This window comes from Corvus kubaryi, unplaced genomic scaffold (assembly GCF_017639235.1).
Source record: "Corvus kubaryi isolate FWS band 111438036 unplaced genomic scaffold, C.kubaryi_AGA036_p1.0 37260, whole genome shotgun sequence".
In the NCBI taxonomy this organism is placed as follows: domain Eukaryota; kingdom Metazoa; phylum Chordata; class Aves; order Passeriformes; family Corvidae; genus Corvus; species Corvus kubaryi.
Window position 1 is genome coordinate 3402221 of NW_024581077.1, and position 17307 is coordinate 3419527.

General features: G+C 37.9%; 1 protein-coding gene across 28 annotated transcripts in view; it reads right to left on the reverse strand.

The window, feature by feature from the left end:
• Window positions 1-17307, reverse strand: part of DLG2 (discs large MAGUK scaffold protein 2) — a 998396-nt gene that overhangs the window by 382229 nt on the left and 598860 nt on the right. For all 28 annotated transcript variants that reach the window (XM_042024070.1, XM_042024069.1, XM_042024064.1 and 25 more), the window contains one exon: window positions 10394-10447. In XM_042024070.1, coding sequence (XP_041880004.1) covers window positions 10394-10447 — 54 coding nt within the window. The remainder of the gene's footprint in view (window positions 1-10393; window positions 10448-17307) is intronic.

A 17307-nucleotide genomic window follows, 5' to 3' on the forward strand; every position in this document is an offset into this window, starting at 1 on the left:
TTACTATTAAGTCTGCATTGAGAGTAGCATGGGATTTTATTCTATAACATGTGGATGAGAAACCAGTCATATTCCCAAACAGTCTACACTCACAACTTGCAACAGTAGGGACTTTGGAACATTTGCTGAAACTGTGCTGAAGTTCTGTTAGTTTTACAGCATGGATCAGCTAATCCCTGGCTAACAATGGGGAGAAATAAGAGCATTGAAATGGCTAATTATGCGATTTTATTAAAAGAGAACGGTGTTCCATTGAGATCTTTGTATATTGCTGTAGGGAACAAGTAAGAACACAATCAGCTATTCTAAAAATTTTTAAAAGCTACCATAAATAATATGAAAAAATGCTCCTATGAAAAACACAGTGGATAGTGTTAAGACCAGTACATAAAAGATCACAAGAGAAGGGTATGTTTTCTAGCCATTGTTATTACTGATGCTGCATTATGTGCTGCCAGGATAAAAACCTTGCCTTGGCTGAACTTTAACAGGTAGTTTGCAAAGTAAAATATCAAACAATTCTAGGCATAAAATAGTAAATATTTTTAAAATTACAAAGAAGAGTTCTTGTAAAATAAATTTCAGACATACGTCATCTTAAATGAGTGAAAAATCATTGTAATCAAGCCATCATATGTCCAAAAAGACATGAAAGCAATATATTTCTTTTCCACTTTTCATCAAAATAAGCTTTCTCTTCAATCCAGAAGAGTTATTTTCTCTTTACTTCTTAGATTGTCCAAGGTCAAAGGAACACATCTGTCTCTGACAGCAATTAATCTGCAATCCTCCAAAATGAAGTCTTATGATAAAGGAAAGCTTTCTTCCTTTTTTGTAATTAAAACTATTAAGACGATGACACCTGTGCTAGCTCTTCTTTCATTTTTTTTGCAACAGTTTTCTGTTAAGTTCTACACCTTTCTAATACAGTGAATACTGACCAATACAAATCCCATTGTCTTGACTCTCAAAAACCCTAAGTTTATAGGTAAGTAGTTACTCACTCGTACTCTTTATGCTGTTTCCCAATTCACTTCAGAACTGTAACTTCATGACAAAGTAATTCAAAATAAAGCTAATGCTATGGAAAAATAGCCTTGTGTATTTGAACAGCTTTATCAGCTTCTTAGAATCACAGAATGGTTGGGGTTGTAAGAAACTCTGAAGATCATCTAGTTCCAATCTCCCTGCCATGGGTCTTAATTATACAGATACATATATATATATATTCTGACCAAGTGTTTTATGCAAAAGACAGTGGGTTTGGTGGTTTAAGACCTTGAATTGTATATAAAACCATATTTTTAAGAGGTTATGTTAGCCACTGGATTCTTGCAAACCTACCAACCCAACCGACTTTAGCCTACTGCTACAATATCCACTAAAGTTAGCTGTGGTAGTTTAATATATAAATAATTATACAAAAGCAAAAGCTAATTTAAGGCTAGGGAGAGAATGACAAAACCAAATTCAAATGACATTTAATTTAGGTCAGGTCAGGCCATATAATTTTAGGCTGCCTCAGATCTCCAAGCGCTTCAAACAACTTTAAAAGGCATATGCTACATTCTGCAGCACGTGCCAACATCACAGACAAATTAAAAATTAAGTATAGCTGGGTGCGGAGGAGGGGTATGTACACACCCACACACCCCCATACGTATATAGTATATATGGTTTTTCTCTGAGTGATGAAAACACCTGACAGAGCAAGGCCTTGCTGGCTTCCCCCAGCAGAGGCAGTAAGGATAAGAACAGACTTTGCAAAAGCAAAGCACTGTACCTCTTTCAAGGGGTTTATTACACTGTCACCCAAAGGACCTGATAGTGAGTATGCACAAACCTGTCGGCAAGCTTAGTTTTTTGTCAAAAAGTCTGCTTCACAAACTTGAGAGTGTTAGAACTAAGACTGATAAATGCATGCCCATGATCTGGACTGAAATGCTAAAGTACTTGCACTCCAAGTACTCCAAATCCAAAAAGCATGAAGCATTACACACTCTATGCTGTGTCCACCTGAAGCAGAGGGACACGAGTGAGTGTAGGATGTGATGTCTACAGTTCAATAAGCTCCTCTCTCCCAGTCTGCTAATTGCAACCTTTCAAACATCCACAGGAAGAACTCCTTGATTGAATCTAAAGTGCAGCATTATTCACAGGCAATTGAAAATAGACAGTATTATAATTTTACAGAATAAAAGTGTGAAGGAATAATTAGATACATGACCAAGGGATGCATTAACTTGTTGGATTGACAGGATGTTGATAATTCTACCTACATCCAGACACAATAAAGGCTTTTTGATTTTTTATGTAGTATGATATGTAGCACTCAAATATGCAAAGTAGTGTTCATTCCTAAAGAAAATAAATCCCCTAAAATAATGAAATTATTTTACTTGAAAGTAAAGCTTTTACCTTAATTAAAAAATTATGTCTTTGATAAGGCTTAAATATTAAAAATGCATTCAGAATTTAAAAGCAAAACACATGGAAAACAATAACATTTTTACTTCAGAACCACTTTGACCCTTCTTTAAAAGATGTTTCTTTCTAAAACAGTATATTTTAAAAGGAAAGGTTTGAAATAAATTTATTTTCAGGTAGAAAAACAGTGGGTGTGAAGTAGAGGCAAAATAAATAATATGATCCATTCTGTATTTTTGTTTTGGGTTTTCAACAGAAGCAGCATATTTTTTTATGCTGCCACACTAAAATCCATGTAGGTCATCAGACAGCAGAACAAAGACTTCTCTGTTTTTGCATGTTTAAGGGGAGTTGTTTTATATTAGTTCATTAGTTTTGTATTCTGTAGCACCTTTTTTGCTAATGATCACAAAATATTTTATAAACATTATTTGAATCAAACCTGTCAATACTACTATTATAAAAGAAAAATGTCTTATCCCACTGCAGGAACAATGACATGCAGAACACAGCAGTGCTTGCCAGGGCAAAAAACATTGCTGTAATACAATTCAAGGGCCAAAACAGAAAAGCCAAGCCAATGCAGCTTTTAAAGACTAGCACAGAACTCTACCAGCATTAGCTTTTCCATTGTAATGCACATTAATGACAGGCTGAAAGATGAGTTTAAATAATAAACAAAACTTTCAGGTTAACAATCTGGAAAACGCAAGTTGTTAGAGATAATAAGGTGTATAAGCTGACTTTCAAGACTATGATCAAACTAATTAAGAAAGAAGCAACAAATTTATTCTGAGAAGTCAATGGAAAAAATATATATACACCTACATTATATTTTTATATATTTCAATATATTATTAATAAAAATCCAAACTCCATGAGCTTCCTTCTTTTATAAAAATTCAGATCCTATCCTTTTAGACTAAAATTTCTTTTTAGTCCTTTATTACCACTGTCCTCAAAAATTTGCTCGTCAGCCACAGCCATTGTTGTGGTTTCATAGCAGACAGCAGCCAAGCCCCACACAACTGCTCATTCCCCTACCAGTGGGATTTGGGAGAGAATTGGAATGGTCAACAGTAGAAAACTTGTGGGTTGAGATAAAGACAGTTTGATAGGGAATGCACAAGCCACACACAAGCAATGCAAAACAAGGAGTTAATTTACTGCTTCCCAAGGGCAGGCAGGTGTTCAGCCATCTCCAGGAGAGCAGGGCCCCACCACGTGTAATGGTGACTTGGGAAGACACACGCTATTACTCTGAATGTCCCTCCCTTCCTCCTCCTTCCCCCCACTTTATACACCGAGCATGATGCCACATCCTCTGGAATATCCCTTTGGTCAGTTGGGGTCATCTATCCTGGCTGTGTCTCCTCCCAGCCTCCTGTGCAACCCCAACTTCCACACCAGCGTGGCAGTACAAAAAGCAAAAAAGGCCTTGGCTCTGTGTAAGCCCTACTCAGCAATAACATAATCCCTCTATATTAGCAACCCTGTGTTCAGCACAAATCCAAAACAGCCTCATATCAGCCACTGTGAAGAAAGTTAACTCTACCCAGCCAAAACCAGCTTGGTCATACATGACATTTAATATTCATTATGTAATTCATTATGTAAAGACACACTTTATTGTAAAAATATATAACGCCACCTCCTTCCTCCAATTTACTTATCTATGATGCACCTACATGCATATTATCCAATAAAAGCCTTTAGAGCACTGACTGTCTCAGAAATTGACAAATTTATCCCATTCTTTTTATGGTCAGATGTGGCAATGTGCTCCCATCCCCAACCTTCCCTTTATATTCTGAATATATAGTAATAACCAAAACCAAGTAATAACCAAAAGTGGTGGTCAGTCATGGATGTCCTGATGGCAGAATCTGGCTCCAACTGGACTGGGGAGAAGACAGATGACACATGATAGCCACGAGCAACATTTGGGCAATACACCCAACTAACCAGAATGCTGGGTAATGTCCAACTCACGGCAAATTTGGAAGAAACTAACATCTGTAGTCAGTATGCAAGTATGACTACGACACAATCATCTGACTCCATGAAGCATGGACAGCCCAAGGCCTGTTGCACTCTCCCGCATGGCAGTGGGCTGCATACCAGGATCTGCCCTTGAGTAGGAATGCCTCTCAAGGTTACTCCTCAAGGTTGAGAGATTCCTTATCACATCAGATACTTGGTAAGTGAATTGGGAATAAGCACACTGAAACTTGGCAATCCTTCAGAAAGGATGATTAAACATTGGAATGGGCTGTTCAGGGAGGTGGCTGAGTCACTGTCCCTGGAGGTGTTTAGGAAAAGACTGGATGTGGCACTTAGTGCCACGGTCTAGTTGACATTGTGGTTTGATCAAAAGTTGGACTTGATGACCTCAGAGGCCTTTTCCAACCTAATTGGTTGTGTGATTGAGAATATATAATCCTTTAGGCATCAATCATTACCCAAGGCCGAGACTTAAGTCTGGATCCAGCCACACCTAAACTCCCCTCTGAAAGGAAGTTTGGAACACAATGGGGTCCTTTTTGAACCTCATGGCTCAATGGGAAGATCCCCCTGAAAATTCTGACTGTTCTCTATGCAGTAAATGCTCAAGTATACCTGGCCATTAATTCTTGTTAAGCTACTGCTGTATTTACCATTGAACTTCTCTTATATCAACAAAATATAGTTCATTCTCACTTGAGAGTAAAGTGCATGATTCCATCCGCAGCATCAGAACAGGAAGAATTTATCTTTTTTTAAGCCTTTGTTTAAGCTTTTATGTGCCTCCTTCTAATTTTCTAAATCCAGGTGCACTAGCTGAATAGCAGAGAGTAAAGCCGAAAATTTTCCTAAACTCCCCATTTTGGCATCACCCTGGCCCCCACATTTCCCTGAGCAGGAGGTGTCGCAGGGCACTGCCCTGCTGCAGGAGGGGCTGAGCTCGCGGTGTCCCTAAGCTGGGATGCATCAAAACAGCTGCACAGCCCTCCCTGCAGCAAACGTAAAACAATCCAAAGATTTGATTAGAGCTCATGAAAACATAACCTACATAGTCTGAAAATTACTTCTTCAGGACACAACTCAAATGTATCTTCACAGAACTCAGTACAGATGGTATAGTTAGCAAATCAAACCAATAATAGAATAACTCGTAATAAAATAATAATAATAATAATAATAATTTGAAAGAACAATGTGAAACTGAAGAAATGTAAGGAATTCATTGTGATTGAAAGGAGAATAAAGTACATATTCCTTAGATCTTATCACTGTGACAAGATGGGGGAGGAAGGGAACAAGCAAAGTACCAGAGTGAACTTGTTAATTTTTTTGTTAAGATGAAAAGAAAATAAAATTCCATCATAAGATAAATAGAAAGGTTCCCTTCAATTTCTAAAAGTGATGCAGCAAAGCCAGCCTTATAGCTACTTTTAACTGAACTATGCAGCTTTTTGGAAATGAAAAAAAAATAAATAAGGCCTATTCTGTGCAACAGAGAAAATGAGATGATTCATGTATTATTAAATTAATGCTTCTCATTATACAAAGAGATCTAAAATTTACAGCCAAAGAATAGAGAACAAACAAACTCCCACAAATGTTTAATTGTGCTTAAAATGCCACAGAAGAATTCGTTTTGTACCATCTAAGCTTCCTATTGAATTTATTCCCACGTCCAAAGCTTGGTGAGCCAAAGTTTTCAAACCACTGAACCTAGGAAAAAGCTTAATTAACTGTTTCTTCTGTTATTTGCTGCAGGCCCAAATTACAGGGAATAACACACACTATAATAGAATAAGGCCTTTTCTTTCATCTTGTCTAAGAAAAGTGTACTGATGAAAACCTGTCCCACAAAGGATGATTTTTTTTTCCCCAAACTATTGAGTTGAAAGGTTTGAAGAATGTCAACAGTAGAAAAATGTTTAATTAAGAGATTTTATATCATTATGGCGCAAATGAGACAAATCACTCAGTTTACCAGTTGTATACCAACTGTAAAAATTAAGTTTCTTCCTGGTGGACCAGTGCAAAGATGACATGTGAACATGCTTTGTGAATGTGACCATTACTGTGAGGCGTCTCTCTCTAAAACACTCAGGAATTTTTGAAGGAAGATGGCAGAGAGGATGGGCAGAGCTGTTAATGAATTGGAAATGCATTGAGGGTACATCTCGTAAAATGAAACAATGACACAAGTTGTGCCAACAGCCTAATGAAATCATGAGAAGTCTCCATCTGACATATAACAACACCAAAAAAAGCCTGACCTTATTTAGGGATCTATCAGGCTATCAGTTGTGGCTAGTAACGACAGAAAAAAATATCATTTTGATTCAGCAAAATTTGAAAATCCACGCTTATTCCCATGTTTAAATTTGGACATAATTTCTACATGGTATAAAATGAATTAATTAAACTTTTTATGGTAAATACAATGCAAATTACAGTCATTTAAGAAAAAAAAATGTAAGAAAATTATATGTTGTTTTATTTTTTCAAGCAGCACGTTTTGCAAACATGAGTGGACAGCATTAACTAGCTGTCATGAAAAGTATCTTAGAAAAACCCAACAGTCAGAAATCAAAAACTAGTATGTCAAAAATTTTCTTGAGACACATCACCTGCTTATATATTTCCTTGCCTTTTAATTTTATTCAACAAGTTGATTTAGAGATGGCGTCCAGATTTGTGGAAGGCAAACTTAATCAAAAGAATTCAAGGACAACCATCTAAGACTAGAGAAAGACAAATGGAAAAAAAAGAACGTGAACGTTGGAAACATAACCCAATTAGCAGGATCTAAAAAATTCTTCCGGTTCTTCCCAGCCAGTCTTCCTGGACTCCAAGCATACTTTGACAATGGGAACTGAGTATCAGGGACAAACAGCAGGAATCCAAGACCACTATAGTCCCAAGGAACAGCACTTCTGGATGTTTTAAATACTCTACAGTTCTGAGAGAGGAGCAGCATCTTACACCAAGACTGCTTTTAACTTTGGACAGAAAATATAATCATTTAACTTGAATTCTCTGATCCATGAAAAAATTTGTTCTCACAGTGTTAGATGTTTATTTTATGGCAACTAAAAAACAACAGTGCCTTTCAGAAGTGCTAATACCTAGCTAGTTAACTGTAAGAATACTTAAACATTCACCAAAGATGTTCCTAGGCACTTAGAGTCTTCCCCCCAGGCATGTCTGGAAGTCCTAACAGTGCTGAAAATGCAGCTGCTTGGCACATGCTCAAGTTTCAATATCATAATTAAATCTAGCTTTCTGTTATCTCTCTGAACTGACCTCATCCAAAACAAATGTTTTAGGGCATATCTGCTAAATCACACTTCTTGTAAAATAAATGGTATGATGATGGCTGCACTATCATACACTTATCCAGTTTGGAAGATTTGTCTCTATATTTCCAAATATTTAAAAGAGAGACAAAACCCCCCTAACACCCCATGATGTTATAGGCTGTATTACAGGACCCACACAATACTGTAGGCTATACTAGGTTTTGCTGGGATGGGTTTTTTTCTCCATAACAGCCTATGTGGAGCAATAATTCAATGTGTGGCTGAAACAATGCTGATAATATACCAGTGTTTTAGCTATTGCTGAACAAAGCTTGCACAGTGCATCAAGGCTTTTTCTCCTTCCCATTTTGCCCTTCCTGTCCCAGTAGCAAGTTGGCTGGGGGTGGGTACAGGGTTTGGATAGGACCTAGCCAAGACAGTTGACCCCAAGCGACCAAAGGGATATTCCATACCACGTGGTGTTCTGCAATAAAAGCTCAGGTAAAGGAGGAGCAAGGGAGAACATTCACAGTTATGATATTTGTCTTCCCAAATAACTGCTACACATGGCGAAGCCTTGCTTTCCAGGAAATGCTAAACATCTGCGTGCTGATGGGAAGTAGTAAATGAATTTCTTATTTTGCTCTACCAGCCAGGAGCAGATGCACACACAAGCAAACATGGATCTGGTCTAGTGACTGCAGCAACTCCCTTGCAGAGGAAATATAAAATGAAACCAAACTAAATTGAACTGAATTACTCCTGAGAGTAAGAAAGAAAACACAGGTCTCCCAGCCCACTCTCTCCAATATTAGGAAGAGGTCATTTGTTCACAGCTTTTGTCTCATTTAGAGAATATTCAAGCATACAAATTCTGAGCAGAAGGAAATGCCTGTTTGTAAAGCAGAGACCCCAGGTTCTGTGGGGCAGTATGGTGGCCTGGGCTCAGCAGACAGGTCAAGGTGAAGTGTTTCTTATTGTCTAATGTAAATAAGTTCTCTGTGGTGGTGCTGCTGTGTCCCATATCTGAGAGAAAGAACTCTTCCCAGGCTGAGAAAAGTGACTAATTCAGAGTTGTCTAAGGTAAGCACCTTCTGTTTATTTATCCAGTTGGCATCATATATTGGAGACTGAAACAGCCCACAGGCACTTCTCAGGCTACTGTCAACATTTCTCTTGAATGTGTTTGGTCATTTGTTCTTTAAGAGAAAGGAACTCCAGTATAAAAGTGGCATAAAAGCATGTAAGTATTGATAGGATGTGTTAGGGGAATAAATCATATTGATTGAGCATCTTGTCACTAGAGTAATTGCATCCGTATTTAGGAATTCTAACACTGTAGCTGCAGAGGATCCTGGGCACAGGTCCAGTGCTGAAAATGAGAACTGGGGCTCACAGTGTCCCTTTTGGAAGACTAGAGAACACTAAGTGTAAAATGTCTCATCAAAATACACCAGAAAAGCCAGACAGACCTATTGAAAGTGAGACCATAGCAGATGGTTCTGATGTTAGGATGGAAAACTGAGACAGAAATGTTAGGAAGCCTTTTAAAAAAGCTGAATGCAAATGAACAGAGAAATTCTATTTAACTTTTTCACCCTTCCCAATAGTTCATATTCCCATCAAGGAACTTAATTCTCTTCTGCTTTAAAGCACTGTCATTCTTCTAAATTGCTCTTGGCTGTGATCCTTATCTGTGCTCTGCACCATAATTTCTAAGTTTTATGAATTGTCAGAAACAAACTGGCCAGGACAACCCCTATTAAGCTTCCTGATCAACACTCTTCTGAAAGACAGAACCCAGCAACATGATTGGTGTAGGTAGATAAATAATTAGGCTTATGCATTGGTATCATAAGAAACAGATGTGGATAAAACCCGACAGATGAGAGACATTAATTAGGAGCTTTGAAAAGACAACGAAGATGACGCAAGAGGAAAGATTAGATACTGGCTGGCTAGCTTTGTGCTACTTGCTCTTCTTTCCTCCAATCATTTAAGCCTGTTACTCTCTTTGTGCTGTGTTTGCTTTGTGTTTTTCTGTGTCCTTTATCTTCAACTATAGTTGATTTTACAGTCTAAATGACAATAATATCAAATGCTTGTAGAAAAAACAGATTTTTTAAAATTTAATAAAAACATGCATTTATTTTAGGATAATCTGTTTCCTAGAAGTCATAAAAATGAAGAGACATAAACAGGAAAATATTAAGTCAATTAGTTTGAGCTGTTATATATTGTGAGCAATTTCCATCTACAAAACAAGTATAAACAGAAAAATGAATGGATATTGCACCATTTTAATATTACACTGTGCATCCAGGTATCTTTCTATTAAGCTAGTAGGGTGTGCATGACTCTAAAAGGAAATATTCATGTCACTGGTAAGGATGACAGCCTTAATAAAATCACTTTTCTTTTTTTCAAAGAAAGGCTAGCTTTAGTAAGCATAAACTACAAATTATGTGTATAAAATATGCTATGATTCAACTGAGAGCAATTATCATTCCAAATTTCTTTTTCTAGAAAAGAATTTACTGTGTAACTGTAAAAGAAATTATTAATTGTAAGATTTTTTTATAAAATAACTTCCATGCAGTACTGAACGGAACCTCTGTGTGAAAATAAACCAGCTCCACATATTTATAAAGAAACCCCTTAATACTTACGTAAGGGATTGTGTCCAAGGTGTCTGTGTTGACAATTATAGGGGCAGGGCTTGCCTGAAAGAGAAAAAAAAAGAAGAGAAAATAAATTTAAAGACCTGAAATTCATTAATATTGAAATACCCATAATGATACATTAAGAGTCAAAAGCCTGTCTTCCCACTGAATTCAAATTGTACAACAGTACATAACTGCATAACTGTGTGCTCAATCAATTGAGGATGAAGGAAATAGATTCTCAGCCTCCAAACCACAGCTCACTGTTGTCTTTCAATTTCTTCAGGCTCTGGACCACATCCTGAATATGCAATATCTAGTTCATTTTTTTAGTAGAACTGTAAGAAACCTAATGTATTCAACTTACAATTAGGAGACGTTGAGAGTTTCAGCTGCCCTACAAGTCCACCTTTTCTGTTTGAATCAAGATGATTAACTGATCTTCACAGAGGATAAACCTCAACATTTAATGTTTACACTATTTACCAGTATTGTATAGGTATATGTATAAGCACATCTATTATGATATTTATGTCAAAGGTGTATAACTGGCATGGTTCATATACACTCAGCTGAGGGTCAGATTGTAATACAGACCCAGTTTAAAAAAACTTGTGCATCTGCAAAGCTGCCCAACTTGATCTTTAATTTCTTGATGAAGCTCGTATCAGGCTAGTTTCCAGCCACCTGAACCACTCTTCCTATTCTGGGATTCAGTGGTACTGACCCAATGCCAAGCTCTGATGTGACCCAGCTGCATAAACTTGGTTCAGACTCTGGAGAAAAGCAGAAAGTTGTGAGAACATGTATGCCAGAGGCAAGCACCATAAGTAAAATGTCAAACTGAGGCAGGACTGCTGAGATGGGATTGTTAATAACTCAAGGACTCAGGAGAAGTGTGGATACAAATATGTGGCTAGCAAGAATTTCTCTTGCTTCTTTCCAGTCCCCTGAAATATTTTTCTCTCTCTCACGGAAGCTATTAGCAGAGTTCTATAATCTATGAACACCTGCGACCTTGCAAAGCTTTGTTTATGGTACAGTAGAAAAATATTTTTGCAACGGATATTTTAGGATTTTAGCCAATCACCCCATGGGGTGGCTGATCCTTTGACCACTTAGACTATGAAGAAAAAAGTCTATAAAAAAGTTGTAAAATAATTAAATAAATCAATCTTGCTGCACAATTCCTGCCTGCTGGATCTCTCTTCTCCTCCCTACCACTGAGGGATATCGTGATAGAGAAGGATCAACGTGTAGTCAGTGTAGCACCAAAAGTGATGGAAGGCAACCTTTCTCAGCCTTACTAAAGGCTGCTTGGGCAGCAAAGACTCGTCAGGTATTGTACTGGGCTGACAAATACTGAAGATACTAATGCTTAGCACAGCAGCTCACTACTACTATTCATCTACACTGTATATTTGTCACTGAATGACTGCCTGTACTTTAAACCTGTGCAGGCTGCAGGGTCTCCTTGTCCATGGTAGGCATAAACACAGCACTGCTGAAAACACTGATCCTATTTCTGTCGTCAAATATTTACCGTGGGATTTCAAATCCTAAGTAACAACCCAAATTAAGAATGCAACATTAGGGCAACAATTCAACTAACATGAGAATAACACAGGTTTTTTTTTTTCCCAGTTTTTGTGCAGTCATTCAAAGATAATTCTGTGTTCAAAGAAATTTTATGTTACCGGACAAAAGCTACTGTTCAAAGAAATTTTATGTTACTGGATTAAAGCCATTATTTCTATGCAACGGTGCAAGCTGAGAATTAAAATTAAATGTATATAATTTGGTGTGTCTGCATTTCATGGTGTGGACCAGTTGTCATGGTACGGTATAATTTGACATTAAAATGCTTAGTATCTGAAAAGATATTGCATGCCCATACCCTCTTATTATCATTGTGTCCCAAAACACTGGACACACTAAAGTGATAGGTAAAAGCTGAAAGCCAAATGATTATAGTATTTTTAGCTTTAGGCATATGGAATATGCCTATAATTGCATTATCGTTGAAGGTTAAACAAATTATTTCCTTTTTAGAATCATAGTTTTTACTTACACTTCAATACATGTAAAAAATGCTACCTTTGCTACAGGAAGAATAAGTTTGGGAATTTTGTACAGTATTGATTTTATCTCCTTTATGTTTTTACCTACTGTGTTGGTCTATTACCAACTACAAACGAAGTTTGCAATTTCCAGAATAAAAGCATCTTTCCACTGATTTAAAAAACAGTATCTACTAAAATAAAAATCTTAAAGAATTTTCCAAGTATTCTCCCAAATCACTTTAACCTAATGAGGAAGAAAGCCTTTTATCTACATCAGATTTTCCTGAAGCAAAGCCAAAGAAGTCAGAAATTAGCAAATGTGGGAACACTTGGGACTGGACAGAGTACCCCTGGTGCAGTCTGTGAGGGGATCAGATGCCCCTCACACTCTGCCCAGGCTGATAGTGCAGCCCAGTTTGCCATTTCCCTTCCCATGGCAATGGCAGACTCATGAGCAACTTGTTCTCCTTTCTACAAAGCTGCAGCTTAGCCAGACTGTGCCTGGCTGGGACTGCTCCATGTTCTACTCTGTCATGGGGAACTCCTGCACATTTTCACTGAACTTTATGAGGTCCTCCTCAGCCCATTTCTCCTGCCTGTTGAGATTCCTCTGAAGAGCAGAGAACAGTCCAGTGTATCTGGACTTCCCAGTCTGGGTGTTATCTCAAACCTTGCTGACAATGCTCTCTATGTAATCATTCTGGTTATTAATGAAGATGTTAAACAGCGTTAGCACCTCTATCAACTCTGTATGAACACCACTAGCAACTTGGCATCAGTAACTGAACTCTGAACTGCTGACCACTACTCTCTGCATCTGGTGATCTAGCCAGTGTCCCACTCATCTTCTAGTACATCCATCCATTTACTTTCTCTCTCATTTGGCTACGAAAGAGCATTTGTGCTGAAAACCTTGCTAAAATCCAAGCAAATGACATCTACTGATTTTCCCTCATCCACAGAGCTAGTGGGTTTCTCATCACAGAAAGATGTTAGGTTGGCAAGGTAAAATCTAAACATTTATAAATTGACCTCTCTTTTTGTAATCACCTCCCTCTGTCCTTCATGAGCCTTCACAAAACGTTCTGGAGGCCCAGAGGATGGACACCCACCACGATGCTTCCATTTGTTTGCTTCCTACCCAATCCTGATCTTCGGGTTATCACTTGGTCCATCATCCACAGCAAAAGTCAGAGCATTTAAAGCTGCTCCTTTGAATGATGTGATCCTTTCCTCCCTAGCCCTCCTACAGAGCCTGTCAAGGATTAGTTTTCAAGCCAGTGTATCTCTCAGGGTTCATTTCAACACTGTGCTTACTGTATTCCTTACTGATTGGAAAAGCTGAATTAACTATCAAACCAATGACTTTCTGCAACTGGGGCATTTATCCTGTTCAGATAGATGAGCATGAAAAAATTAATGGAGCAATAGCTTCAGATGGATATAGTGACTATAAGCACTAAAATCATCAGTGCATTTTCCTTTTCTGTTCCTCCTGTTCATATCTGCACATGTGATTCTGTGTGTGTTTATGGGGGACTGTGTTCTTACAACTTTCTAGTTTTTTGAGTGGTTTTTTTCTTGTTTGTTTCTTTTTTTAAGTAAGAAATATGATTTAATACAAACATTTTGCTTCCGTCACTCTGATATATGGTAATTTGAAGAACACTATGCTCCTGAGCTGCAAAATTGCATTAAAGCGCAGGAAATGGAGATTATTTCGTTAGCTGGGTCCTGTTCGTAGCTCACGCTTTAAAGAAAAGTAGGAAACTTCAATCATGCAAAGTTGAGAAGACAGTTTGCAATCACTGGAGAGAGCCCTATATATAGTGCTAACCATGGAGTACACAGCAGCATCAAAACAGTCCTGTAACCACAGTGAAATTACTGAAGGGTAAGTCAAGACATGATCAGTATCAACTGGGAGTCAGAAAGATTTTACCTTCCAGGATGATGTGTCTGTATCCCTGATTTAAAAACATGTCACATGTACTGGTTCACCAAATTCTCAAAAAAGATACTCAGGTATCTCTGTACTGCTAATGGAGAACATTGACAAATCTATGAACCAGGATTCATCAACAGTACTTCCAACTGTGTGTAAATTACCAAAGGTGTGCAAAAACATGTCTAGATTCTCTTGAGAACCTCTGCCTACAGTGTCTTTGAGATAGCACTGCCTCTTATCTCTCAATCTATATACCCACACAGATGTATATAGCCTCTATCAAGGCTGAGACTGAGACTATTGAGACTGGGCGAGAAGAAATAGCTTTCTGGAAGATAATGACTTTATTCTTAACTCTATGCTTTGGCCTGCTCCACAGTCTTGATCAAGACACTGAATTACACTTTACCAAGTAAATTACACTTTACCAGCTTTTCCCTGATGCAAAATAAAACCAAACCAATCACCAGAAGTGTGAATATTACTTAGTGTAGTGAATTGAGTGATCCTGTTTTCCACATTCCACACTCACTTTCTTTTCTGTCCCAATCCTTACCTATACATTTAGTATTATAACAAACTGACAATGTACCGTGCAGTCAGACTTACAGCTCCTGCTCCCTGCATGGACCTTTCTCCTGCCCTTGACTGGAAGCATTCCTTTCAGCTGAGCCATCTCTGTGCTTTGAAAAAGGCATCGCACTGACAGTTGCAGTGACAGATTGGCATAACTGAGAGAAAACTTGAATAGCTTTGGGAAAAAAAAAAAAAAATGGAAGATTTTTTTATTCTTCTTCTTAAAGGACTTGAGCATAAAAGACTTTGCTTCCACAAATATATACAAGATTGTTCTGCTTGCAGCAAGTCAGTCTAGTTACTTTTCTGCCAAAAGCACAACTTAGAAGCAAGCTAGAGTAAAAGCACTTGAAGCCAGCAGAAACAGAATAAAAAGGCACATGGTCTAGGTCATGAACAATTACTCTGCTACCAAATTCTCTGCATGTGTATGACATGACTCATACCTCTCAGAGAGGTGAACTTCCCCTCTACCATGAGGGCTAGCATTATCCTGGTTGACTGGTTTTGGTCATACTACTCACAGTTTAGAGACTATCCACATCATACTGAGTTGCTTTCTCCAGGTTCATAACTCCCTGTTTTAACTGTTCCTTCTATGCAGTGCTGTATTCAAAACCAGACCACAAAACCACAAGCGCAGGTATGTGGTGACTACTTTATAAATAATAAGCACAGCACATTACTTTTTAACAAGAAAACACAACTGAGTATGTGATAATTTTGAAATTGCCCACCTATGCTTGTTCCTAGCTGCAATTTTAATTTCCTAGAATCAACAAGGTTGGTAATGACCTCTAAGAGCAAGTCCAACCAATAATCCAGCACTGCCTGGTCCACCCCTAAACCATGTCCCTAAGCACCCCACCTGCCTGGTTTCTAAACATTTCCAGGAACGATGATTCCACCACTTCCCTGGGCAGCTTGTTCAAAGGCTTGACCACCCTTTCAGTGAACACTTTTTTCTTAATATCTAATCTGAACCTCCTCTTTTGCAACTTGAGGCAGTTAGAACCCTATATTGCTTTTCCTGTTAAGGAATCACCATCATTACCTACATTATTACATCTAATTAAACTCAAAATAAGGAGGTGGTGAAATTGAGAGTAATACAAGAGTGTATGTATCACCATTTTAAAAGTAAGTTGAGTTGTCAGTGGCTTATTGCCATCTTCTGCAGACAATGAACTCTGGACTGTATATCAGAGTTAAAGGCTCATCTTTCCAGACAGTCAGCCCTAAACTCTGAAACACTCTCTGGAACATACATTTGCACTTTTATGTTACTTCAAAATGCTACTATTTTGTGTCTTAGTAATACAAAGTAGAGTAGTCCCTATATTTGTACATGAATAGGGCATGCTGCATTCCTCAGACATACAGTGTCAGACTGCTTAAGGCCTTAAAAAAGTAACACTGAATTAGTTTAAATTCATATTTTCAAGAGTTTCACAATTGCAAGAAATAAATTTACATTTACACACAATGGCAGGAAAGATTAAACGACAATTTAGATGTCAAAACAGTAATTCTCTGGCACGCTATGAGGCCTCAAGATCACAGAACACACAGAACCTTTTGTCATATTTACCACTGAATTACAAATTGTAAGACTAAGAAAGATAAAAAGTCATTTCATTGCTATTAATCAGAAAATGTAAAAGATAAAGAAGCTCTTTGAATGACTTTGCAGCAAACAATCCTACCTCTGCTCTGAGACATTAAACAGAAGTCAAAAGCAGCTTTGCTTGAAGGCCGCAGCTGCCAAGAAGGAAAAAAAATGCCCCAAGAAATCCTCAAGACCACTCCCTATGTATATAATGCAACCTCTTATAAAGCCACGTAGTTTAAACATAAATTGCACCTTTCAAAGGAGGTGGTCTTATTTTCAGACTTGGAGTTTTACGTTGTTTTTACTTAATCTGTAGGAATAATTTCCTATTTAAAATTGCATTAACTGGCATTAGTAAAAAAACCAAAACACACACACAAGGAAAATCTAACATTTCTGTGTGTTTTCAGAGGCTATCAGAGGGAATGAATGAAAAGAAAGCACCTACTTTACACCTGTTGAAGTTTCCCCTGTAATGATCTTACCTGTTAGCAGTTTGAATTAGCAGTGATTAACATAAGAGGTAATTTTTTCCCCAGTGTAAGATCCAGTGAAGGACATAGAAATATCAATGGCAAAAGCTCTCTGGGGACAGGAACAGCTCCCCAGGGAAGTGGTCACAGCACCAAGCCTGACAGAGTGCAAGAAGCATTTGGACACTGTTCTCAGGCACATGGTGTGACCCTTGGGGATGGTCCTGTGCAGGGCCAGGAGTTGGACT